The sequence below is a fragment of the Anas platyrhynchos genome, chromosome 1 (genome assembly GCF_047663525.1).
Source record: "Anas platyrhynchos isolate ZD024472 breed Pekin duck chromosome 1, IASCAAS_PekinDuck_T2T, whole genome shotgun sequence".
Classification (NCBI taxonomy): Eukaryota; Metazoa; Chordata; class Aves; order Anseriformes; family Anatidae; genus Anas; species Anas platyrhynchos.
The window spans coordinates 35,191,826-35,219,776 of NC_092587.1; the positions used below are offsets into that span (position 1 = coordinate 35,191,826).

The following is a 27,951-nucleotide window of genomic DNA, read 5'->3' on the forward strand; positions in this document are numbered from 1 at the left end:
ATGCTGTCATTGGTGATGAGGTGTGTATACGCATAAAGGCATTATATCTGGTCCTGGTTTCAGCGAGGATTGAGTTAACTTTCCTCCTAGTAGCTGGTAGAGTGCTCTGTTTTGGATTTAGAATGAGAATAATGTTGATATCACACTGATGTTTTAATTGTTGCAGAGCAGTGCTTACACCAAGCCAAGGACTTTTTGGCTTCTCATTCTGTCCTGCCAGCCGGCAGGCTGGGGGTGCAGCAGGAGCTGGGAGGGGAGAGACCCAGAACAGCTGACCCAAATCGGCCAAATGGCCATCCATCCCATCTGACAGCACGCTGAGCAATTAATATGGGGGGCTGGCTGGGGTGGGGTTCTGGCTGCTTGGGAATAGGCTGGGCATCGGTCAGCAGGTGGTGAGCAATTGCATTGTGCATCCCTTGTTTTCTACATATTATTATTAGTAGTACTATTATCATTATTATTTTCCTTTCTTTTCTGTCCTAATAAATTGTCTTTATCTCAACCCAGAGGCTTCATTTTTTTTGATTCTCTCCTCCATCCCAGAGAGGGAATGGGGAGGGTGAGCGAACGGCTGTGTGGTGCTTGCCTGCCAGCCAGGTTAAACCACAACATATCTCTAACTCTATTCGAAATAGAAATATTTTACCTTCCACCTAGAGGATTTGAATTTTGATAGTGCCCCCCACCCCAGACAATTTCTATCAGAAAGCTACAATTAAAAGCTAGTCACTGAAAATAAATTATTGAATCTTCCAAAGCAAGCCCCTGAAGTCTGTATTAGAGCTGTTCAGAAAATAAAGCAGAACACTTAAAGTAATTCATTCTTTACTGACACAACAGTCATTTAGGATTAGCATTTGCAAAGAGGTGTTCATACCAAGCTACACTTTATTCCATTCCTGCTCTGTTTTCTCAGCTCAGTTCTTGTGGCTGCAGTCACCTCACTTCATGTGCAAGGTTTCTGACAGTGCCCCCGCCACTCAACACACAGCAAATGGCCATGATGAGAGCAAAGCTGCCTCACCACCTGATTCAGGAGCAGAGCTAAAGTCTCTGTTGCTGGAAAAGCCTAATCAGAGCCAGTGCAGGTCTTTGTTTCACTAACAGTGTTGTCTTGAACAAGAAAACCTTCAAGGCAGAGAGAAGTTTCCAAGCAGAAATGTCCAGACGCCAAATACCAGGACACAGATGGGAAAGTTACTGTCTTCCGCTCACCTGCTCATGCCTTATGCCTATTGTTCCTTGGTCTTCTGCACACTACTTTGTCATCCCTCACACCAGAGGGAAGAGGAGTGCAAACCTGGAGCTCCTTTACCTCACCATCAACCTTGAAACAGCACTACAGTGAACATGGTAAATCAGGAACACACATTTTTGAAGCAGGGATGAAAGACCCTGCTCCAAAGACCACCTCTTGAGCTCTGCTCCAGCCAAACCCCTCATCTTCTCCAGAGGAGGTAAGTTTTCTTCCTCTTACCCACAGCTGTGCCAACCCTGCCACTGTAGCCTCTGGTGTGCACGGGCCAGACGTGATGCTCCAGTACTTACTGGATACTAGACTCGACTTAGTAGTAAAACAAGGTGGCAAAGACCATAAAGTTTTAAACAGATCCGAACAACAGGCCATGACAAAAAGAGAAATTGAAATGTTACCACTTGTTTCCTATAAGCCACTGGAAAGCACACATTAGCACAGAAAAGCTCATGTGGGCCCAAGCTGCAGTCTGAAGCTGTCATTGATATGAACACGGCATGCTCGTGACAGCTCTGGTGGTTCCTGGGTACTTCACCTAACTTTGAAACAAGACAGTGTTGCTACCGGCTCAGCTAAGTTCAGACATCCATAATGCACATCTCTAAGACAGTTCCCTAGATTCCCCTTATAACCAGTGGAGGAAAAAAACACCCTGCACTTTCACACTATCCTCATCTTATTCCAAGGTAGACTTATTTGTTCTTATAGACTGTAGAAATAACCTAGATAACTGAGAGGTATGTATTATAAAGTTATGGGAGATGACTACCACAACATTTCTCTTATACACACATTCCTTATGAGATGCTCTACTGCCTTAACTTCAGCTGGGATCTGCAGGCACTACAGTAACAAATATTAGTCTCCACAAACTTGTATATATTCCTGCAAAGCCTGATTAACTTTTGAACTAGCAAAGAGAATAACCATTAATAACCTATTAGCTATCTAAATAAGAAGGCAGAAATAAACTCATTTTCCCCCCTCCTGAGAATAAAAACAGCTCTGCTTGAAAAAAATTGAATTATCCAAAACCCATGCCAATTTACTGAGAATTAAATATACAGTGCAAATAAGGCAGAAACTCGGAGAACAAACAAGAGCTGGCAATCAGGGCGGCCAGATGAGACAAAAGGCACAAGAAGATCCTCACTTTTCTTCCACACTGAGACGCCTTCTGTAGCCACCATGCTATTATCCATTTTGGTGTGCAGATGCAGGGCTGTTCTCCATCTCTCGTTTGGGGATCTTGAACTTCCTCCTAACACAAAGGTATTATCATTCTTCAACATCTCAGAGACATCCATTTCTGCTAGCTCTGGTGGTATTCTGTCTTTCAGTCATGATACTCCATTCATTCATTCAACTGGACAAAGCCCTCAACTGGGAGTATGATAAGTCAACACACCCTGATTTTAGATTTTCCTTTGTTCAGATTTAACGGCATTCTAAATAGCTACAAGACACATCAGGAGAAAACAGATCCTTCACTGCACTGACCTTACAATTCGTTTCCCGTATGCACTAGGAAATTTAATAAGCTTCAGACTCTACATCTGCTGACCTTGTGCTCAGGCACATGCAACAGTCTCCTGGGTTTTGTAATTGTAAAACTTAATTAAGACATGCAAAGTTTTGGGTCAAGCAATGGATGAGAAATCATGACAGCAAATGCGTATGTACAAATAACTGGAGGTTGGTTATAGTAAAAAGCGGGCAGTTTTAGAAATATATAGCAATCAATTTCAGACATATTTTTCAGGTAAGCTAGATGGTGGTCCTGCATTGTAAACTTGAGCTTTTTTATGCAACTAATTCCAAACAGGCAAACGAATCATGTTGCTATCCGAGATTTGTTCTGAGAAAAAAAACAATCAAAAAAAACAACCACAGTCCACCCTACTACTATTGTACCAAATAAGTGCAGATACAAATGCAATGGAGCAAGACTTGGGTTCAGATAAAATCAGAATTGGGTGAGCAGCTGCCATCCCATCCACAGAGGAAAGCCTCCTTGTGGCACTAATGGTGTGTTCAGCTACATATGGTAGACAACCAGGCTTGTGTCATATAAAACAAGTACTCCTTCCCATCTTTGTGAAACAGAGAAAACTACAGCACTATTAATTATGTATCTCCATGGTACGATGACAATTAATAATGCATCACATTAAGTCCTGTCACCTGACCGTCACTATGACAAGACCCTGGCATTCGACTCCCATTTCACTCACTGATGGTAACTGAAGAAATCTTTTTTTTTTTTTTCCCCTTTGGACAAGTACTCAGTAAATCACTTCTCTCATCCTTTCTTCCTCCAAAACTTCTATGAAGTGCTTCACTACTCAGGGATGATTTCAGATCATGCATTACAGGGATGTCCCCAGAAGGCATTTACAGAATTCAGCCCCTGGCTTTCTTACTGAACACTTGCTGAGATGAGATCACAACATCCACCAGAGTGCCTCAAGCCTGTATTTCTGCATCCTTTTGATACAGAATAGTTGCATCCTCATCATGTTTAACACTGACTCAGATACTCTTTAAAAAATATTTGCTTCCAATGCTAAAAATGCTATGTGAGGGCAAAATACAATATTATACTTCACAGCATAAAAATACAAAAAAAATAGAAAAGTAAAAGTATAATAACTATAAAAATAGTATGGTATCATTATCAGTATCTTTTTTAAAATTATTTTTAAATATTTTCAAGTAGCAAAAGATGTACCAAGGAAAAAACATCCTAACAATTGCTAGTGTAAGAGTGCCCTCTAGTAGAGATAACATTCTCCAGAAATATGCTGCCTGCTTTGGGAAAATATATTACAAATTTCTATTCACAAGCTGTGGTCTAATAACATGGTAGAATAGGTTTTACACAGCTAAATTATGAGTGCTACAGCACCTTCAAAGGTCACGTAGTAAACAAGAAAATCTGTAGATAAGAACACATAAAAACCAGGATGAGTAGCACGGAAGCAGTACTATGCTGTATAGATCAGCTGGTTCTTCACTTCCGACACTATGCACTCTTCTGGTCAAAGTATGTAAGAAATACAAGAAAGTAAAAATATTTGTAATAAAAAGGTTTCTCTCATTAAAGCTGAAAGAAAGTAGCTATTTAAGCCAAAACGGAGATGAAAGGTACAGAATCAAAGTAGGAAATACACTAATAAAGAGAAGAAATTGCAGAAGTCTATGAGCTATTTCTTTCTCATTACGCAGGGCAATGGGATATTTGATAAGGCTAACAATCATCCAGTCTAAAATGAATAAAAAAAGCAGCTTTCAAAAATATGTAATCAGTTTATAGACCCTACCATTATGGTGCCATAACAGTATGAAAACCATAATGATAGATAACATCAGGGCTACTGAAGACATCTTTCTATAATGAAATAAGTTTTATATTCCTGTATTTTGCATGCAATCTAAACATATTAAGTACTTAATGTTTGGAGAAAAATACCTTGTGGGGAAACTGATTAACTGTGCAGTAAAGTATATACAAACCTAGCATGCCTTTTGCTCTCTTGGGAAGAAGCATCTGACACACTACTCAAAACTGGAAGTTAACTGGACTTGCGAAACATCACTGTGAACCTTTATGTTCCATGCATGCTTCCAAAATATGAAAACAGAGGCAAATTCAGTACAGCTATATCCATCCACACCATGGATTCAGAGGTCCCTGATACGGTTTCCCACAAGCTAGGCCTGGAACTTTAATGAGGTGTTAGAGCATCCCTACACAGGTCAGGGTCTGCTCCAGGGTCCTTGTAGTGTGCTATATGCATGACAACAGTAGCTTTGGTGTCAAACAAACCCATCACACGGACCAAATATGTTGTTACTTATCTTTGTGTGGTTTACATATGTGCCTATGCACTGTAGTCAGACACTTGCTTCATTAAAAGCAAGTAATGCATGCAAAAATTAAATACACTCATTGCAACCAAGCATTTGAGTAGGTCAACAGCAGAGAGCTGCATGGTCTTTCTAGGACAGACTTTTTTTTTCTGAACATAGAGTATTAAAAATTCTTTTTTGCATTGCGAGAATGTATGCAAAACTGATTAGTCTCAACAAGTACAGGGCACAATTCTTTATCCTGGAGGGTGTAAATATGCACTTGGAAAAAAAAAAGCGACAGTCTGAATTCAATGAGGAATGTCAGCACGCAGAAACTAGCATAGATGATTTTAGGAAAGGTTTGAAAGAGGAAAGGACAAGACTATTTGCAAACCTGAGTCTGAAGATTTTGCAGCAATAAGGAAGTATGAAACAGAGCAGGGGGAGCACGAGGTGAGGAGGTACACGGTACAAGAGGAAGTTCTTGTTCCTCAGGACCTCAGTGACCCCTGCAGTCATCAGGTGTTCATCAAGCCATGGGGTTTTGGGAAAGAGACTGAAGTAGACTTGTAAATACTACATGGTTTAAAAACAGACAAACAAACAAAAAAAGAAAAGATGTTCTTATAGTCCAACAAAAGGCTGATCAGTACTTTGGGAGAAGCTGTGCTCTCCCAACAGCAGAGAGACAGCATATCCGCAATGTCTGACTACAACATCCAAAATTTATGGAGTTTATATGTCTGAATCTAACATAGTATCAATCGTTGCTGGAGCCTGAGACCATGCTTAAAGAATGGATGAAATAATACAGACGAAGAACAGAAGATGATTACCAACAGAGAAGTGCATGATGTACATCACTCTCCACAGAGAGGGTCGCTGTCCATGATCACTGAATTCAGGGTGCTGGAGGACCTTAACCTACCTACATAAACCAAGTTTGTGACATTCAATCCTGTTTCAGTAAGAAGAACCCAAATAAAGTCCAACTCTTCATAAAATGGTGAAATCGTATAAACAATGATTCTGTTATGCTTGCAGTGACCTTCACTGGACAAGATAACCACAAAAATTAAACTCAGTATTTTGCAGCAGTAAATTTCTCAGGATTATGTTTTCATAAATGAATTATAAAGGAAAATCTAAGGAGTACTCCCTTCTGCATATTTAAACTAATAAGCAAGAAGCATTTTTCTGTGAAAAAAAAATAATCAAGTAGTAGAGCTAAGAAAAAATTAGTTAGGTGTTCTGTATTTACACAGAGATTATATCATGTAACTGGAAACACATGAAACAGTAAACACTTGGAGTTCTTCTTTCGGTGTCCTATCACCACATCCTTTTATTTTTATTTTGTACTTCTCCACAGAAGTCTGCTTACCGAGTTGTCTTTCAGTTGGAGACCTTCTCCATTCGGCAGCGATGACCTCCGTTTTGTTGAGTTCTTGTTTGGTGTGGAATTCGCGCCTCCAGATTTCTTCTTGACAAAGAGGACTTCACAGCTGGCCTGATCTTCATTGTGTGTGCTCTTCCCTGCATTTATTACCCTAAAGAAGGAAAAAAATCAAAAGAGAAATTAAGGGACATAGTCCAAGTTAGTGAAGCACAGAAGCCTCCAACTGTATCTTATATATAACTCACGAGGTAGTATTGCAAATGCCAACTGAATTACAATACCTGACTTTTGTACACACATACACCCCCCCACACACACATGCATACTTGCTTGTTTCCATACACCTACATTTGGCATAACCATCATTTCTCACAGAACTACGTGAATAAGAGCCAATGGTATCACAAGCGTGTTTTACCCTTAGGCATGACACACTTTTCCTTACAGCGACTACCTGATGGTCATGTCTGATACCATTTATGCCTCCCGGTTGAAATATGAGATCCCCAGTTGCTTTTCTACAGCAACGTCTGCTATGCTGAATAATGAATCTGTTGGCACGGGGTGTGTATTTGGTCAAGTTCTGAATCTTGCACAAACAAAATACCTGCTGTAAATCTAAGAGTTGTTGGCACTAAAGGTACAAAAGAGAGAGAGGGAAAAAAGGAACTACTGTTGGTCTGTTGAAAGGACAGACTCTGCCTTGTATTCCAACAGGCAAATTGCACCACGGCAACACAGAGATGCATATGCCCCCTTTGGCACTGCAGCATAACATATAAAAAACAAAACAAAAAAAACCAGCTCAAACTCAGTCCTCTGTCCCATTTGCAACTTGGAGAGCAGCTGACTTACACCAAGAGCTGCAAGCATGCAGAAATGACCACCAAGATCTCAGTACAGCTCTGGGCAGCCAAGGGTATCCCCAGACTTACACCACGGCTGCTGATGTCTACTCAGCTGAAGTCACCACCATTGGTGAGACAACAACCAAGACACCATTTGCTTGAGGCAGCGTTTCCAGACAAGCACAGTTTCGTGTCAGGCACACAGTGTCTTGAAAAACAACTGCTGCCACCCCAGAAAGCACAACAGCTCGAAGGCATATCGTAATCCTGACGGCAAGTTGAAGACATACGTGAATTCTTGATCTCTAGTGTTTTGATTACAGTAAAATTTTACATAACAAAAAACCTTGATAGAAGTTGTTGGAAAGCAGAGAAAACAAAAATTGCAGGCAGGCCTGCAGGGGACTCTGCATCAGCTTGTCTCTTCTTGCGGAAATGTCAGCCCTGTGTCAGTCTCGCTTAAAGATAAAATATTCTTTTGATTTTTTAAGAGCAACATGGTACTGTAACATGCAAATGAGCATTTCTTCCTTCCAATAGAAGAAACATGGTTAAACTCTGTAAATGCATCCACTCCAGTTAAGTGCTTGCAGAAAGTTTCCTTGCAGTGCTGAACGTCATACGCTGCAGTCACACAGAAGAGAGATTTTATCTGCAGTTAACACCTGTATGCACAATGCCACCAGTTGTTTGCAAGTATTTCATGTAAATAAACACCAACTGTAGATAAAATCATTTTTGAAAACATATAAAAAGCATAGATTAAGGAGCCTCTAGTCATGAGGCACCTGTGTGTGGTTTAACCACGCGCATTCTGTAGTCCCTCTCGTTTGAGCTAATGGAGATACTGATCAAAAACATTGAGGCAATAAGCTTCTAGTTTGAAAACCTGACGTATATTCAGAAATAAAAATACAAATACCAAAGAATTGATGTCAGCTGACCAACACTTCTTTAGTTTGAAAGGCTATGAGCATGATTAGAGTAGTGCAGTAGCACAGAGAGCAGTTTTATAAAAAACACTCTGTTCAGCTGACTACTTTCCTTACTTATGATGCTGTTTTCAATCTAGAAAAGACAAATTGAGCCAAAAGCTACTCCTTACAAAGCCCACGACACTCCTTAGCACTTCTCATTCCTTACGAAAATCACTGAGGTACTGGAGCTGCTCTGGTCTCTGAGCTTGGCAATGGACTTCAGGACTTTAACAGCAGGAGATGTTCTGATGCTCAATGGTGTGTTAAGTTACACACAATATGGTATCATTTTACAAAGCTCTTACCAAGAAAATTTGTCAAGGCACTGAATGCATGAGAAAACCTACAAGAACAAAGTGACCTGACAAGCCAGCCTGGCAGGCAGCTGCTGTGAGACACACCTGGCAGCTGAATCTGTGCAGCAAAAACCTTGCTAGGAGAGGGAATGGCCAAAAGGAACCCGGCAAGACTGAAAACCGAAAGCACATGGGGGTTGGGGTGTCAGTATATTGAGGTGGGAGGATTGGGGCTGTGAAAGACAAGTTCCTGCTTACTATTCCAGCTTTTCCAATTATTTCGGAAATAAATTAATCATAATGTCAAAACAGTGTTTATGGGCACTACAGGCAATGCAGGGTCCAGATGCCAGAGGTTCCCCTCTCATGATACGGGCACTCTTCTGCCCTCACATCCCACCTCATACCCCAGCTTCTGGGAAAGGGTTGCAGGAAGCCCCACGATTTTTAACCTCAAAGTTTGACCTATGTGTTTGTAATTACTAACCCTGATGCCTAACACAGACACTAGTAACACCTTCTACTCCAACAGCTCTGTGTCACTGCTGTCTTTTGAAATCCTTTTCTCTGTGCAGCTTCTTAAATCCCTTCTTGAGGCACTTCTTTCAGCCAGCTTTCCAATGCTGTTTTTACTGTTGTCTTTGCTCCTTGCTCTCACAGCTAACTCATCAGGACAAAAAACACATCTAAACTGCTTATACAAATAACAAAGCAGAACTAACAAGTTGTTCATATCTCTAAAAGATAACTCTTAATTACACATCTTTTAAAAATCTTAAGGAAAACCTACCACCCCCCTCCGTCAATAGAGGAAATGCCTCAACTTCCTAAGCTTTTCGGTTCCCCTTCATATTTCTCTTTCTGTCTACCCCTCAAAAATGTTATCCTCCACTAAAGTGAACAAAATGAGATAAAGCATTACCTTATCACATTAATAAAAGAAACACCCTTCCAAAAAAAAATCTCCAACCATGCAGTTGTCCTCACTTCCATTATATCATGAATGCAAGTAATAAGAAAATGTCAGAGCAAAAAGGGGGAGAAAAAGATAAAGACCTATAAGTCTCTAGCTTTTACTTGAACACATTTTCAAGGATTTTTTTTTTTCTCTCGCCATAACAGTTCCTCAGGGAACTGTTGAATTAGACCTGTTCATGATCAACAACTCCTGTCTTCTTCCCCATTACCCATTTATCCATTATCCAATCTTCCTTGAAGTTCAACTCAAAAAGCATATCTACTTCGGATCAGAAGTCCCTCTTTTTACAGTATTGTCTGTCTCTAAAGCATCAAACACGCATTGTTCAGTAATAAACAGGCAATCCTGTGGCTTAGTCCATGGTATACTAGTGCTAGCAAAAACACATCCTACTTTGCAAACAGGAGCTTCACGAAACCTGCATGGCAAGGTGGTAGGATTTCATCACATTTGCAGAGGTCTCTTGATAGACACTTCAGTACATTACAGGCCGATCTGATTTGCTGAAAGCAAATCCCCCAGATATGAGCCAGCTAGTTTGTCTGGCTCACAATTAGCATTCTGCTGGTATCTCACAAGACCCCAAATCCCATCTGACTGAATGGAGATGTAGGTCACGCTGTGCTTCTATTCTTCATTCATTGAGCAGAGCTCAAACTCCTGTTACCAACATCACTGATTACAAAATCCTAAATTTATCTTAAAAGAACAAACCAGGCCAGTCAAACAAACCCTGGACAGCTTCTCTGTAACCAGTTCCTAACAAAAACACAACCACCACATCCTAAGTCTTCTGCAGCATTCTCATTCAGCCCTCTGTTCTTCAAGTTTATATCAATACATTTACTCTGGGGAACACCTTTGGCTGTTTTACTCTTCTCTAAACCACACGTGAGATTGCATGAAGATGTATTTGCTCCAGTAGAAGCTCCAAGGAAGCTTTAGGAGGACTCTTTTTACCCTGGTCTAGATCTCAAACTATTAAAAAACTTAAATAAGTAGTGCACACACACATATATATATATATATATTTTTTTTTTTTTTGCAAAACTTATGTCTCATATCTTGACAAAAATATCTGGGAAACGCAAACAGTTTAGTAGAAATACTGAATGATGCATAGCTACAGCAGTATTCATAAAAGTGCTTTTTGAAACTTAAGGACTATGAGAGCTCCAAGACTTCTTGCACCAGGGAGCCACCATGCACCAGGAGAAGCACAGGAACCGACTACACACCTACTCCAGACTGGCCCCAGCTCAGAAATAAAACTCATTACCAGGGCCCTGATCTACCCCTTCAGTCACTGACAAGCACTTGCAACCACACGATAAGATCCCAAATCCTACCTGCTTCTCTCCTACCACAGCTCCTCTCTGCAGTTACTGGGCTGCATCAAAAGCAGTGAGGCCAGCAGGCCAAGGGAGGTGATTCTCCCTCCCTTCTCTACTCATGTGAGACCCCCCCCAAGCACTGTGTTCAGCTCTAGAGCCCCCAGCACAAGAAGGTCATGGACCTGTTGGTGAGAGTCCAGAGAAGGGCCACAAGGATGCTCAGAGGGCTGAAGAACCTTTCTTATGCAGACAGGCTGAGGGAGTTGGGCTTGTTCAGCCTGGAGAAGGTTCCAGAGACACCTTACAGCGGCCTGCCTGTACCTAAAGGGGGCCTGCAGGAAAGCCAGGGAAGGACTCTTTGTTGGGGGACGGGGTGATAGGACAAAGTGGGATGGCTTTAAACTAAAAAAGGGGAGATTTAAATTAGATATTCAGAAGAAATAATTTACCATGAGGATAATGAGGCACTGGAACAGGTTTCCCAGAGAAGCCGTGGGTGCCCCATCCCTGGAGGTGCTCAAGGCCAGGCTGGATGGGGCTTTGGGCAGCCTGGTCTGGTGGGAGGTGTCCCTGCCCAAGGCAGGGGGTTGGAACTGAGTGGTCTTGTCCACTTCTGATAAAGATGCAGAAAGCAAAGCCTTAAATAAAAGACGAGTTGATGTTCTCAAGTTGCTGCTTTCTTATAGAACACTTCTCTATAAACTTAATTTAGAAAAGGCTTCAACTCCACCCAAAAAAACCTGAAAGTCCCATAAGATGTTAAAAAAATACCTGCATTAAAAAAAAAAAAAAAACCCTCTGCAAATTAGTTATGTCCTTCATACTAACCCATGCCTTTCAAAAAATAAAATCTTCCAATCACCAAAACATTTTTTTCTACTAACCACATATTTATTTTCCTTCCCCCAGGATGTTCTCTAACTCCATCATTTGTCTAATTAGTAGACACGTAATCCTAACATTCATTAAACTTTACAACCTGGTACATACACCTGTCTTCTTCATTATCAGTTTTCAGATTACCAACAACTCTAAAGAGTTATTCTGGTCATTGGGGAAGCAAACAAATCTTTTTTCCAGGAATTAATGTATTTATTCAATAACCACAAAAATTAAGCAATGATAACCGAGAGCTTTTGTTGAGGTTATTTCTTTATTTTCTGTAGATCAAAGTGACTCTCTGCAATTCCTGCATCTACAAGTTTCTGAAAAAAAAATCAATTTGTTAACCCTCAAGCAAATAGAAAAGCTTTTCGTATCCTCCTTAAGGCTTTCAATAAGGAGATAGACAAACACAAATATATCCATGGGCAGCTCATTGTTTATTTTGATTTTCAGTTTAAGGCTGAGGATTGAGAGTGCAGCAGGTACCCCCAGCACAGAAGTCTGTCCATGGTGCAGCACGCCATCCTTCCAGGCTCCAGCAGCTCAGAGGAGCTGCAGCCAGAGCCTCCTTCCTTACTCCAACTGGGGTATACGCGTGTCACCCTGCCACCATCAGTGGGACAACAGCTTGCAGCCAACCTAACCAATAACACAGAAGTAGCCTAGATTAATTAAAAGTATATCTGTGAACAGCAGACAATATGTTCCTAAAATTTTCCTTTATAATTTCAATAGTCATCATTTCACTAGAATGAGGATTAAGGATACCATACAAGTACCCTCTTTCATAAACGTGTTGCTGGCTTTTCTTCCCCACCCTCCATCCCCACCCTTCTCTTTCTTTTTTTTATTTTTTTCCTCCCCCTCTAATGGATTGGCATTGGAGTGGATGCCACAGCCTTTTTCTGTGACATCTCATTTATAGTCTTAGATTTCCAGGTAGGTGGCTGTTTCCCCCCCTTCACCCACACAAGATTTATTTCTGCATTGGGAATTGACTTGCAAGAGATTTCATTCTATCTGCTCAAATTCTCCCACAGATGAAAGGAAGCTTTTGAAAGAGGCTAAACAATTTCATTCATTCATTACTGTAACTGTGATATTGCTCACATCAAAAACAAAATACCCACTAGTATTGTTTTCTGTGGGCAGAAACCAAAGCCATCCATGAATAATTTGTCTGAATCCATGGGGTTACATAAAATCTTCATTTCCTTAAACAAGCTGGAAGTGAATTTTTAGCCAAAAACGATGAGTCTTTCAATACTTCAGTGTGAAAATGTGCATTTTTTTTTTTGTGTGTGTGTGTGTGTCAGCAACCACACCAGCATACAGGGCCCAACCCGCTTTAGGACTGAACTACAAGCTATTACACCTGCCAGGCTGATAAGGAATAAACATGGGATTAAAATAGGCAGGGTTCAAAAGTGGAATGCAATTTTAAATTAAAATATATGATAGAAGTCAAAAACAATGCAAAAAAAAAAAGTTTCCACAAGTTTGGTGTAAATGAACACAAGCTGGAAATGCATGCACAGCCCACCACCCACATATACTTTCCAAAAAAATACTGAACCAAGCAACTAGAAGCAACAAGGCAGTTTTAGGTCACAGTAACAGAGCAGGCTCCATGATCACTAAACAGAAAGGGATGAGCAGCAGCTGTGTTAGTAATTAGGATATAGGAAACTACATGAGTAATGCAATGGTCAGTGAGCCTGCAGCAGATGCTGAGCTGGTCTGGTGGGATGCAAATGTGGTTAAGAGTGATCTCACTTCAGGGCTGAGCAATCTCAGCCATGGCTGGAAATAGAAATGCCCAATTCTCCTTCCTCACTCCTTCTGTACTGGCTATCAGCACTGGTTGGTAAGAGGTTGCTAAAGCAAAGATGATCTTGATGCTGTAAAAGAGAACCACCATTTATTTAAAGCACAGTGAAAGTGCCGGGGGAAAACAAACAAACAAAGAAACAAAACTAAGCAAGAGACCTGGAGGATAACAGGACGAACTTAGGTTGACCAGGGCCCTTCTAACCTGATGTCCACTAACACACTGCCTTCCAGCTTTTTCTTTTTGGAAAAACTATTTTTGGAGATATTTCCATGGTATACAGGAAGAAGTTACTTTGAAAGTTCTTCACTGATGTTTCTTCTATGAATAGCATATACAGTCTGGTGAAGCTTGCCTTTAGATGGGTATATTTGCACAAAAAATCTGAAGATTTTCATGCATAATTTGATTTTTCTAGATTTTTGTTGTTTTTAAGGCAAGAAATGGTCATCACCTTTGGCTACCGTGACAAATCAAAGATTGAAATTGAAACAGAAAACACTGAGCAACAAAACAGGTGTGAAAAGAAAATGAACCTTTATATAGGAAAATACTTCAGCGCTGTTCATCAGCCTGAGAATTGCCCGTGGGCTTCATTTTACACATTAGGATGGACAACTCCTGAAACTGAAGCACCCAGTTCAATGTTCAGAAGTCATGCTATGCACATCGTGATAGTGACTTTTCTGCATGTTGTTGCCAGCCACTTTGCCACACATGACTTGTTAATTTGGCCTTGAAGGGTGATACTGAGAGTTCACTATGAGCAACACTTTCCTTTTGGCTTCGCACTGAGAAACAGCTCTGTGGATAGTAGTTTTGAGCTGTATTTTGATGAGAAACATCTTTGACTCAGTTCTTCAGCCCACACTCAAAGAGAGAACCCAACTCATCCCTTCCCTTTGCTCTGATGTAGGGGAACAGCAGCCACTCCTGTGCCTTTTCCCAGGAGCTGTGCAAGTCCTTACGTGCATGAGGCTGAGGATAAGCTTGAACATGAGCATTGGTTAAAAAGATGCAGAGGCAGGGACAACAGCCTGCCCCATGCCCCTACAGAAAGGGGCCCTCAGGCCTCACAAATACCTGCTTTGCCTGCAAGCTCCATACTGCTACTACTAAAACAGCAGCCTCACAAACAGGACACCCAGCCAAATGCTCAATTTGAATTCAGAACATTTTATTGTGGCACATAAGTGAATGTTTGCACGTGGCAAGGGTGCATGAAGAAAACAAAATGCTGTTTTTGGTGATTTCTTTCCCAAAGTTCTACTTACGAAAGCACATCCTAAATAAACCCTTTCTTCCCTAGAACAATGCCAGTTACATGCAAATAAAACCTCTCCTTATACTTACCCTGAAGCGAGTTATATGTTTAAAGTACTTCAGTAAATCACACGCCATTAGGCTATGCTGCTGTGAAGTGCCATCGCAGCTCTCTCAGGGTTAAAAGAAATCACGATAAATGGCTTATGCAAAACTGGTTCAAGCTTCAAAAAAATTATCTTTCATATTTAGCATGTGTGAAAGTTAACTGCAACAGTTTGGTGGTGACAGTACTAATCCCTTTTATACAGCTGTCAACTTAAATTAGCCCCAAGCTAATCTTGGCAAGTGTGACAGAAAGTGTACACATTTCCACAGATAAGCACTAATGCTTTATTCACAATAACCCGCTACTACAGCTGCTATTGTGAAACCCCTATAACATGAAAGATGTCAGTTTGGTAATTTATTCTCTAAAAGTCATTATAGGAAACTCTATATGTATGCAAGTACACAAATGCAAGTCAAGAAAAAAAAGGAAACATTATGTACAGCTTTGTTACCAAGAATCCGTAAGTAGAAAATCAATTCAAAGCCACTCTTATGGTGGTTATTTTTAGGAATAGCTTAGAGAAGACATACACCCTGCTGCTGGAGTTTTACGTCCATCAATTCTCCTCCAGAGAACATTAAATGGCAGGTCTGCAGGAAGGGGCCACGTGCAAACCACACCACAATGACTCTTTGCCATAAAAATGTGCCTCAAAAATTAATCTTTTAGGTCTCCTATTTAAATTACTTTTCTAGACCTTATCTTTGAAGCTGTTAAGATATAAGCTAAATGCAAGACAAAAGCAAAAAAGAGACTGCAGAGCACTGGCAGCTACCTTCATCTTGATAGATCTTTATCATCAAAACATTTGCACGGTGCTCATCCACTCTGCTTGGGAGTAACAGACAACTCCAAAATTAGCTTCCCCAAATTTTAGGCTAAAAAAGTAGTGACAGTATTTAACGTGAAACAGGATTAGAAAATACTACAATAGTTTTATATATTTTTAATATACTCATACACACGCTGGTAAAATCAGCACCATCTAAAAGAAGAAGAACCACAGCTGAACGGGGAATTCTACCCAAGAACAAGCACACAGCAGTGAGCAAACGAGCGTGTGTATAGGGCTTGGAGACAAGAGTGTTCTTTCCAGCCCAAACCACTCCTGTTATCCCAAGGGGAGGTCCACAAGCTCTGGGGTCTGCACACACAGAGCTGGCTGCACAGGACCGTGTCCAGGTGGGCATGCAGAGGGAGCAAAGCAGTGGAGACCTGTCTCACCCAGCACACGGACAAGATCCAGCACAGAGCAGGATACCCAGTGCTGTTGTTTCTTCTGCCTGTGTTGCAAATCTGTCTGCATTATGAATCTTGCCCTTTCCAAAGTCAATGACTTGAGCACCATTGGTTCCTATAAACCCTCAGCACAAGTCTTCACCTGTAAAGGTACACATATGAAAACCTGCTTGTTTGAAAGCAGTTTGCAGTTAGCACAAACACATGCAGGGCCACCTATCAAATATTTTAAGAGTTATAACCAAGGAGAGTCCATTGTGTTCAAGATGTTCCCCAGATGAAGGGGCAGCCCAGCACAATCAGACCTAAGCAGCACTTCAGGGACAGATCCTGCATGGTGTGATCAAAGGCACCTGCAATCCCTGTGAGGTCTCACAACAGGTACAAAGTCAACACCAGAACCAGCTGACTACTGCAGCTTGTACATAGACCTTTCCATTCCCCTCAGGCCACTGGGAAATTAGAGCCTTGTCAAGATCTGTAAAAAATACGTATCAGGAAAGGATAAAATATTAGTGTCCCTGCACCCTGCTACACCAAGGAATAGCATGCATTCAGGAATTATAATTACAGTTGCACAGAGCACAAACATGAAATATACACTAAGGTAGCAACTGAAATTGGAAGTTTAAGAGGCATTAATTAACCCCTTGACAAGATTGCAAACAAACACTAAACAAAGCTGTACGTGGACTGAAAAGAAAACCCTGCCGAATGCAACAGTTAATTCTGAAAGTTAACAAGGGAGTCAACTTCTCAGGCAAAAGAGGAAAGGTGAACTTTCACACACATCCCCTTTCTTGGCTTTCCCTCTGTAAGCAAACCTCCACATGGCAGTGTGCTGCCCACAGGTACACCTGTGCAGCATTTTTTTTTTTTAACCCAAATCAACATATTTCCACAGCAACACTGAAGAGACAACATGAAGGCAGAAAGAGCAGATGATGTGGAGGACAGGTCCTGCTTAAAGGAACATTTCTGGAGAAAATGAAGGTTATGCAATTGTGTTTGATGAGTTGAGGAAGTTAGCAATGAAGAAAAAAAAAAGAATCGTAGCTTAATGCTATCTGTCTGCATATTATCAAATACCAATCTGTAGCTTCCTTTGGAAAAATCCATCCATTCTTTCTTCTTTGGAAATTAGCTTCTGCCAGAAAGCAGCACAGGAATTCACAGGGTGAGGAGAAACACGGCTGCTCAGACAGGTTTGCCTGCAGCTTCAAGAAAGGAAGCCCAGAGCACTTTCACCTTGGTGCTCGCAGTTGCAGCGACTGTGCCGAGCCAAGTATTTTTAATCCTCTTAGGTGTCTACACGTGCCTACAGTCACCTACATGTGATGGCTGCTACAAGCATGGTCCCCAGAGGTGAGATCTATTCAGATGTCCACGGTGCAGACAGCTAAGTCCGAGCTAATCATCCGGACTTTATTTATAAGCAAAGAGAAGGAGGACATCTGGGGGCATGATTCATCTGACCTATTTTAGCTGTTTACATTAACATGAAGTGTCTGTTCCTCTTTGTGGACAATAAGAAAGATCCTAGGCACTTGCACAGCAGGTTGTCCGTATGATGTGGTCAATTGATTCCCACCTTACATGCCTGAGCTTACATGGCTGGGGGCAGCAAAAAAACAAGACGCCAACTTCTTTTTCAGTAAGTTTCCTTGCTGTTTTAAATGCATTTTCTTCATAATAGAAGTCCCGTGGTGTGACTAATGGTGCCACCCAGTGCAGAGAGCCAAGGCTGACGGAGAGGTGGTAGACAAAGAATCAAATGCAGCAAAAATGATTTTTAAAGTAAAGGCCAGGGACATGTTACGAGCTGCCTCAAATCTGGCTCAATAGCTCCTGATGTGACAAGTGAATTTAGCATGGTGCAGCAATTTAAATGCATCTAAAACAGCTGGTGGGATTCTCAAACACAAAGAGAGATAATTGTCAACCTTATTCACAGCAATTAAATCTCTATGGACTAAAATAGAACCTATTGTTCCCCAACACCCTGGGACTGGAGCCAGAAGGAACTTCAGTAGAGCAGAAAGTTGGCAGTTTGGAAAGAAAAAAAAATGCACAGAAAACTGTGCAATTCTCTGGCATAAGAAAAAAATCCCCCCCCCCCCCCCCAAAAAAAAAAATAAAATATGGAAACAGACCTTCCTGTTGCACAGTAATAGGGAGACAGCAGAAATTAGCACTGAGATAGATGTCAATATGGGCTTATCTCAGTGGGTACTCCACACAAACGGAAGCGTATCCAGAAATTTCTTCTACTGACTGAAAAGAAGAAAGCTAGAGATTATTATTGCTATATTTAGACACTTGCATAGTGCCCAGATATGTTTCCTCTGGAGTCATCTGAGCACATGATACTTAGACAGACACAAGAAAGCTGGATAACTGTTATTAAGAGGCAACCACTGCCAATACAGAAACAATCATTAATCTGCTCTCAATTCAAAATGATCACAAAGAAGTGGCAAAAGTTTTGTAAATCATTTGCCAAGGACAAAATACCTCCAGAGCAGCATCAAGAGACAGCTAAGAGAGACTGGGAAAAGCCACAAAGAGGTGGTGCCAGAATCGTTCAAGTGACACTCAGGCTGCCACACATCAATCAATGTGCCCCAAAGAGACCGATGGTTGCGTTGGCTGGGCTGGGGGCAGCAAGGGAAGCATACAACAAATCTTCAAGGTAGAAAAAAAAATATTCCTCCAAACCATTTGAAAACGTGCCTCTCCTGACCAAAAACGTGAAGAACTCAGACCAGGGGTGGGCCAGAACATGCTGCAACCACAAGTCTTCTGCTCCCTAAGCCTGTATGCAGCTAGCTATCTGCTCCTGTACAGAAAGTGTATTAAAATGTAAAAGTAGTTCAGTGTTGACTTCAAGGAATAAAAATCCATCTGCTTAGGGCTCTGACAAAGTGGTCTGATGGAAGAAATGCAAAGCATAGGCTGAAGGATGTACCGAAGTTCCCTCTGCAGATTTGCATCCAGCCCCGTGACTAGGCCAGGCTGCTGAAGGCCCTCGGGGCAGCTCACTGTCACTGTTGACACTTCTGGTCCTGTCCCTGCCTTTCCTCCATCTGGAGATTTTGCCCCCTCCCTGCACCAGGTCTGCCCTTCTGAACCAGAAGCAGCAAACTCTGCACCAGCTCCGTTGTGCAAGCCTCCTCCTGGGTTACATCTGCATTGCTGCATACAGCTGGCCAACCTCCAGCCCAGGGACCAAGGGACATGGGCTATGCTCTTCATCCTCTCCCAAAACTGAGTATCTGCATCCACACTGCCTGCACAAAGCAGCTCCTGGCTCAGCGCTGCCCATGTTCCTCCTGGGTACCATCTGGAAAAACACCAGACTGTGGGCCACAGCTGTGCTGGGGACACAATAAGAAACAAATTTGTGTAAATGCAGGACGAGCTCTTAAGCCAACATCAGCTTCAGCAGAGTTTCACAGCACAAACGCTGCTCTGGAAGCCAGAATAAGACCTGCAATGAAAGGCAGCTTTCCCCTGATCTGCAGACTCAGGAATTCCTGCACAGTCCTTTAAGGTCTCCAATGCTGGACACTGTAAAATGGGATATTCCCCCATGCCTTTTTCCAGCTGAGAAATCCTTGGGAACCTCACAGAAGCAAAAACAAACTCAATTATTCTACACAATTTCTCTTGAAGAGACAAACTAACCCCACCATTATTATGCCATATGATCCACCTGAAATACAATTCTGCAATAAAAGATGAATACAGATAGATGCCGTTACGCATCGCAAACACCATAATTAAAAATCATTAATCTTCAAGATATCTTTCTCCAAAGCTTCATGTGCATTGTATTATTCATTGAAAAGGCTTCTGTTGCACTCAGGAAAAAAATGAAGTTAACCATTCTTCCACAGCGAGAACATTTCATTCAGTGACTGTTGTGTAGTGCAGAGGAAGCCCACGCAGCTTCTGAATTTACTAACAGGGATGTTGTAACTGAGCCCCAGCAATACAAGGTGGAAAGTAAATCAGCAAGTGCCAACCCCATTTGGAGACAACAGCGCAGCATCCAGCGTCACGGTGATGGCAGGGTGAGAGCTGCTCCTTTCTTAACACCACCCTTGCAAACCCATGGCATTGGCAGAGATGCTTGAAGCTCCTTTTGATCTTGAGTGGCTCTAGGCCCTGCTCGCAATGCCAGCCTGACACAGGCACTGTCCTGGCTGCTGCCCAGCCCTGCATAAACACTCCTGGTGCTGTGCCCAAGCTGCTGCCTTCAGGGTTCAGATAGAGTCCTCCTGGGCTCTCTTTGCCACTAGATACAACCACAACACTCTGCTGAGTCTTTTTCTGCCCTGGGTTCCTCTACTCCTGCCTGGCCCCTTGGTTAAAAGGGTATGTTGTGGTGAGGCCACATTTCTTCCTCCTAATCCCGAGGATAGCATCCAGCTTTCAGATCCAGTTCTTCAACTTTCTCTAGTTGGATCTCATTCACTATCAAAAAACTCGGTTCTCCTTTCTCATTACTAGGAACTTTCTAATCCTGCAGCATCTTACTTGAAAGGAAGCTGAAAGAGGTATCGCCTACTTTCAGCCAACACTGCCAATAAAAAGCAAACATGACACTCCCCCGTCATATGGGTTAATAACCAGCAGTAAACAGAAACTTCATAGGAAACCAAAAGAAAAATACTACTCTTCAGCTGCTTCTCAAAGTCACCATCTGGTTCTGCAAGGCTGTCTCCTAATATAAGGTAGTGCAGCAGTTTAAGTTGCATTACTTCTTGCCTTCAAATATCTTAACACATTGTACAACACAGAGCGATGTAACAACCAACAGGTTTTATATATACAGAAAAGAGCTACAAAGAACAAGAAAAAAATAAAATTATTCTCTTTATATAATACTGCAACTAGGTATAACCACTTAATTGTATTGCAACTTACACACAAACACACACAAAATATCTTCAAAAAAAGCTTTAAAATGACCAGTGAAGCAGCCAAAACCTTCCATCTTTGTTTTCAATTTCTCACTTCCAACTTGCAAAATCATGATATTTTCCACCCATTTACCCATCAACCAGCTTAAAATGCCAACCTTTTCCCACTGAAGTATGTGCATGTAAAATATTTCATTAAGAAAGAGGAGATCCACAGACTCAGACACAAAATAAGATCATACCACCTCCTGAATTTTTTTGTAGCTGGTTATGGTAACCACACTTCCTTAGTCCAATCTTCTTTGGATGTATATATAAATACATATATGTGCATACACACACACATTAAACAAAGATAAACCTATCTGGCTAGGACAGATTTTTATTTTTTTTTTAATCTTTGTTTGGAAAATAAATCTCCACAGTTCTCAGTGATGAAATCAAACACCCCACAGAACACATGAGTAATCAGCAGAGCAATTAGAAAGAAAGATTTAAAACACAGTGGAGTTGTGCTCTACTGGGAAGAGGAAGTAAAAAAAAAAAAAAAAAAAAGAAAGTTTCCATTCCTCTGAACTATTGATTATATCAGTAAGTACAACATGCAGTCTTACAAAGGAAACAGCTGTGAGGAATTCACTTCTGAACAGAACAAATCCACCTTTCCATGGCTGATGAACAGAAGGTGGCTGCAGCGGGGCAAAGGATCCTCAGGGCCTCATTACCTTCCTTCACTGAACTACCTCAGTACAGCTCTGCTGTCCCTGATGTCCCTGCTCTGAAGTGCCATTCTGGGGAGAGACAGCAGGGAGCAGGTAGAGTAATTATGCACTTTTCTAATAGCAGAACAGCTTCCAAAGGAATTTTACCCTCCCACAGTAGCCCCAGGACCAGACACCTCAGTGTAAATGCCAAAGGAATTGCCCGCTTCCTGCTCACTAGTCTTGTACCGACTTACTTACTGCTTCTGCAATCTCAGTTAATCACATTTTATCACTCGAGCTCAGATAAATACAGCCCCCACATATATAACTCCTTCCCTTCTTGTGAAAGTTTTGGCTGGCACTTCTTTCCTTTTATAAAGAAAAAAGGCTTTTCTAGGAGGTTGGATGCTGAAGGGAAACTGCTTGCCTTTTTTTTTTTCAAGCAGTATTTCTGCTTAGGAAGGCATGTTTTTTCAATTATGGTAAAAAAAAAATGAAATTGTTTAATCTTCTTATTTCCACATGCATGAGAATTTGCACAGTCTTCTGGATTTACTGCACTTTTTAGACCATAACTACCCATTGAATATAAATTGAAATTCTGCTATAGAGATATCAGTGGGTGGCCATGGGACTACCATCCCATCTTCCCCAGTTATTTGGGCATGCAAAAACTTCACTGCACACAATTTTTTAATTTCTACAACAACAATTCTATTTCCCCCATCCCTAATTTCTCTTCTGCCTACCAGCACAAACTGAACTACACCGAAGCAAAAAAAAGAGTTTAAACGCCTAATTAAAACCATCAAATACTCCAGTTGGTGGTTGGCATTACTGTACATCATTTTTTTTTGCATTTCCTTCCTCAGATAACAGATCTTTGGTCCAATGTGCTGTGAAGCGTAGCAACTAATACCCTCCTAGGATCCTGCATACTTTGAACGTGACCCAAACATGTAGTAGATATTTTCTCTAGGGATGAAACTTAGCGTCCAATTAACATTTTGAATAGCCTCGATAACTATTGCAAAGAACACTAGGATGATAATTGTAGCCATTAGACTTCCACGCTTCAAGCATATTCATCTGCCTATGACTCCACAGTGGCCTTCAACTGGGCTTTAAATATGATAATAAAAACATTAAGCAAGAACACTGTTGCAGCTGATGCTCAATAGCACATAGAACTTCAAAAATATTCTTGACTAAGAGAATGATTTTTACTCTGTACTAACACACAAATCCAGTGTTTAGACATGGGAACAATACTCCCCAAAATGTTTAACTAACAGACTTCATTCTTTACAAACCCTCCTCAGAGCATGAAGAGGGATATCTTCTGTAAAGAAAAAAAATCACTTTATTAACATGAAAGTAAGGAGACAAGGACCACGCTCAACTTATCTGCTTAAAAGCATTTCCTGCATTGCCACCTCTCTATAGGTATTTACGATTTACTGGATTATAATACAGCCAAAATAATGTTCAGTTTGAGGGCTTGTTTTGCATAACATTTTAAAGTACCCACTGTAAGCTCCTCAACCCATTCTAATTTGGGTCTTCAACAGCTTAGTAGGGTCTTGATGCTTATCTACTTTCTTTCAGAGTTGCCTGAAAAACAAGTAGCCCACCTTTACATGCATTCTCTGATAGCTGCTTAATCAAAGAGAACTATTTCTGTCACCATGTAAGCATGGAGACTTTACATCTTACTAAGTCATAGTGCTTGAAACACTGATCATAGGTATAAGGAAAGGAAGGAACAGCTCGGAGATGTGCACACGGCTTGGGTCATCTGTGTGTTGTGCTTATTCCTCACCTTTCAGTCCAATACTCACAGCTCTTAATGTCTTTAAAAAACAAGTCAAAATCTGTACAGAAGCCTGGAGTGTACTAATGGTACAAAAAGCCTTAGGTGCTTACAAGAATGGGATTTACAATTCTTTGGGAGGGCCAAAGTCAGGGTCAGTCCCCCATAAACTCTGTGTTCTGCACCACAGCCAGGCTCACCAATGACAGACACCTACAGGAACTTGCACCGGGCAGCTACGGGCAGCACAGTGAAATCCCTAGAGGTAACACACATGGTAACAAAAGACATCCCAGTTAGCTCAAGTGCTGCAGAATGCAAGTCAATCCATTTCACTGCCATAAAATAAGCCTCCAAATAAAGCTTTCTAACATAAAGCTGGTGGAGTAATGAGGACAGAGCAAGGAATGATGACTTGAGGAAAGGAAAATGACAGATAAGTTCATCTGGTAATTAAAAGGATTACTATTATTACTAGGTTTTACAGGTCTTAAAGTAGAAAATAAGTTTTATAGACTAGTACATCTACCAGCATCTGAATGATTAAGAAGAACAGTACTTTGAGTGTTTAATCAGCTTTTGATTTAGAGTACCTCTTAAACAACTGTCTCAGGAACTAGTACAGACTGTGATCTTGCATTTAAAAACATACATCTTTTGTTGCTTTTTTTTACTACATAGTATTAAGCAGAAAATAATTCCTTTCCTCACATCACTTAGATGAAAGAACTGTAAAAATGCACATTTCTTTCTGGGTCTAAGAGTAACAAACAGCCCTTTTCACCTACATGAAGGTCATCTAGCCTAGGCAAAGAGACACAAATATTTCCCTGTGCTGAACTCCCCACAAAACTAGGCAAGATGGCTTTCCCTTATCTGGAGTTTCCCTAGTCTGTGGTGACAAATCTAGACAGGCAATTTAACCAAATATTCCTGTTAGGAATGTACCTTTTGAAGTTCAAGATCACTGCTGGCTGCTCCTGTTTATCTGGGGGGTGGGTTCTTGGCAAAGCCAAGCTGGGAAAGAAACTTGAGGGCAACTGGGATTTGCTCCCTGGTGGTTTAGGTACCTTGTCAACAGCAGCCTTTGGTGTCACATTTTGTTGGTTTCCTCAGGCCGAACAGTGACACAGAGCCGGTGACAAGGTGCTGATACTCAGTCCGTGGCAGTTTGCCATATGCTGGGTTTGCAGCTTTCGGGACAGGGGAAGCCACTTCAACAAGTCAACATCAAAGGTGGATTCTCTGGATGACACCGGTGAAGACTAAGGAGCAACCTTTCAACAACCTCAAAAGCCATGATAAAAAGGCCAAAAAGATGGGGGTCATGGGATACTCATATTTTAAATTTAGGTCCTTTTCCCACATAATCCCCAAGAACATTTTTTATTTTTCTAAACAGCTGCTTATACTTCTATAGAAGTTTCCTTTCTCCCAACTATAACTAAAACTAACTACACAAACAGCCATAAATACAAATGGCCTGTTGGACCACCAAATCATTGCCTTCTGCAAGGACAGTTCATCACCTCAAGGTCCAGCCCTAGGCAAAGCAACCCCCTGACCTTTGAAGGTCCCTAGTACTCAAACTGGAACTTATTTCTACAAAAAAATGGCAGGCCAACTTGGAGTAAACCTGAAAAAACAAGTGCTTTTCCTGGGTGCCGTTCCACATCCCACATGAGACGAGTTAACTGCTTCCTTCTATTCCCTCAAGATAGGGAGTTTCTCCTCTGTGCCCTTGGAAGGCCATATGGGTAGCTCCACAGACTCTCCCCTCACCCTCCTCACCTTTTGCCTCCAGCTGTAGTGGTTAAGTCAAGTGAAAAAAGGACTATGGCAAACTTTTTCAATATCCAGCTGTATCTGCATACCCCAGGCAATCTCCTATGCAACAGAAAGTAATACTAAAACTGTTTTTTTTTTTTTTAAAAAAAAAAGCTGGCTCCCATACAGTGCCTTGTTTATTTGCAGATCACAGATGTTTTTAACACACACTGGCAAAGTGGGATAAAATCAGCAAAATGCATAAGCATCTGCAACCAGCATTACGCTGAAAAAGGCAACGCAATTTTTATGTCATATCTGTCAAGCCCACAGAGGTTTACCAATCACAGCCTGCAATCACACTGAACATATTGGTTGCCTTAGGCAACTGCCTCTTTTGCAGAAGAGATAACCCAGGTATTGAATCAGATAAACCCTATTTTTTGGTCAATAAGAGCCCATGTGTCAGGTTTTTATCCTCCCATCCCTCAAGGAATAACCACGCTGAAGCAAAGGCTCAAGCAAGCAACAAGCCCTCACAGAGCTGGCCTCATGAACCCGACTCATCTGCCCAAAGAGGTTGCTGAGCACCCTCCAGGTGCCTTTACCACCTCCTTGCTGCTCCTGCTGCCGCACCACAACCCACCACCATCCTGCGGCCTGCTCGCCCTCTGCCAAACCAATCTCCAAGGCTGAATCACCAGCCAAGGATGGCAAGCCACAAACCCACACGCTACGCTGCTGGGTGTTTTCATTCACTGGCTGTTATGTTTGAAGGAAGTTGCTTCCACTCAGGACAAATTTTCAGTTTAAACCATAGCAGTAGGCCCTAGACACGCCAGCCATAACAACAGCCTCACTTCAGGTGAGGACTCTAGGCGTTGGCATACCAAATGTGAAAATTTCCTTCCCATCACCTAAAAATTCACTGTAGGATAACATAATAGCTTGTTGTTTTGTTGCCTTTGTCTTGTTGGACAGTTGTGTTTGTAGGCATGACAAGAAGAGGGAATTATGGAAGAAATGGTTCCAATGCGCTGTTCCTCCTTGAAGTCCTTCCATTACGCGGTTTCAGGAGGTGAAACTACAACTTCCATGTATTATATTATCTCAACAGCTATTTCTCCACAGCTGCACTCAGTAACAGAAAGCACCTGTGCTGTTCTGATGGGGCCTCAGGATGTGAGAGGGTAAACTGTGCAATTAATCATAATTCAGTGACTGAAGACTCTAGCAGTCAATAGAAGCCATAAGACAGCGAAGACAAAAGATAAGAAACAACTATCCAAGTTTTGCCTTTTTTTTTTTTTTTTTTTTAAAAAAGCTAAAGCATAAGGCTCAGGTTTGTTGCACCTTCATCCTGGAAGCTATCCTATCTCCCACTTCGCAGACCACAAAAATGAAACATGCCAGTTCCTCAGCTGCCCCAGTTCACATCCACCTCAGAGTAGATGGCTGACGAAGGTAAATTTATGCTAAGATGTTTAAGTGTAAACTGAAGCAGCTGAGGCACACGAGCTCTTTCCCATTTGCCAGCAGTGCTTCAGGGGGTTTGTTCAAGAAAACAGTCTTGTCCCAGCTTCACAGGCAGGTTTTCCAGCTTGCATTAAGCTGCAGACTGCTATAAGCACAAAGCACTTACCTGGTTAGCTTTTTGCCAGGCACGCTCTGTCTGCAGTCTAGGCACATCTTGGTACAAATTTTCCACTTATCAAGATGTAGGTTTAAGTCTAGAACTCCACAGCACAGGGGCAGGCATGAGCCAGGGCTGTGGAAAACAGCTGTTCTGTACAAGATGTCTTGTTTTTTTGTGACTGTGATACCAATCAAATTTCAAGATATTACATGAGAAAAACATTCCTCAATACTGAGAAAACACATTTGAGGGAGAAGATATCGAAGTGACTAGAGGGTCTTTTTAGCTTCCTGCTCCTTTAAGCAGCAGCTTCTTTCAGAGGATCCATTTCAATTTTTAGAGAAGGTGAATGAGGAGAGGTGACATAACAAAAGGCTTTGCCATTTTGCAAGCTAAGGACTTGGAACAATTCCTCAGTGTAAACTTGCATCTGTTTGGTCAGGTCTTTCATCAGCAGAGCCCGAGTGAGAGTGTCTCCTTCCCCAGAAGTATTTACTGATGCTTATGAAAAATGCAAGTGCCACGGAAAGGACAGAGTTGGAAGACATGTGGCATCTCTAGTGCCTCATGCCCACTGAGTTATTAGATCAATAACTTCTACCTACTCAATTAATGTTGCTATACAACATGTAGGAACCTCACTACCTCTGAGAACTGTCAAACTTTGTTGAAAACAGCCAACAGGTTTTGAATTTACTAGAGAGATACACAGAGCATTCATACAGACCTTGTTTCCATAGAAAACTTGTTGTCCTCGGTAAGGATCAGAACAATAGCAAAGATTAAAAAGCTATTACGGAGCTCAACAGGAATGGCAGGTTTGGTGG

The 27,951-nt window shown here is 41.5% G+C and overlaps 1 protein-coding gene across 2 annotated transcripts in view; it reads right to left on the reverse strand.

Annotated features, from left to right (window-relative positions):
- PPM1H (protein phosphatase, Mg2+/Mn2+ dependent 1H) overlaps positions 1-27,951 on the reverse strand; it is a 138,099-nt gene that overhangs the window by 68,601 nt on the left and 41,547 nt on the right. Inside the window, exons 1-2 of one of the 2 annotated variants that reach the window (XM_072034371.1) lie at positions 11,396-11,466; positions 6,498-6,663 (exon numbers count right to left, since the gene is read on the reverse strand). In XM_072034371.1, the coding sequence (XP_071890472.1) occupies positions 6,498-6,663; positions 11,396-11,451 (222 nt within the window). In that variant the 5' untranslated portion in view covers positions 11,452-11,466. Of the gene's footprint in view, positions 1-6,497; positions 6,664-11,395; positions 11,467-27,951 lie in introns of those variants that run through there. The other variant, XM_038173265.2, reaches the window with a different exon arrangement.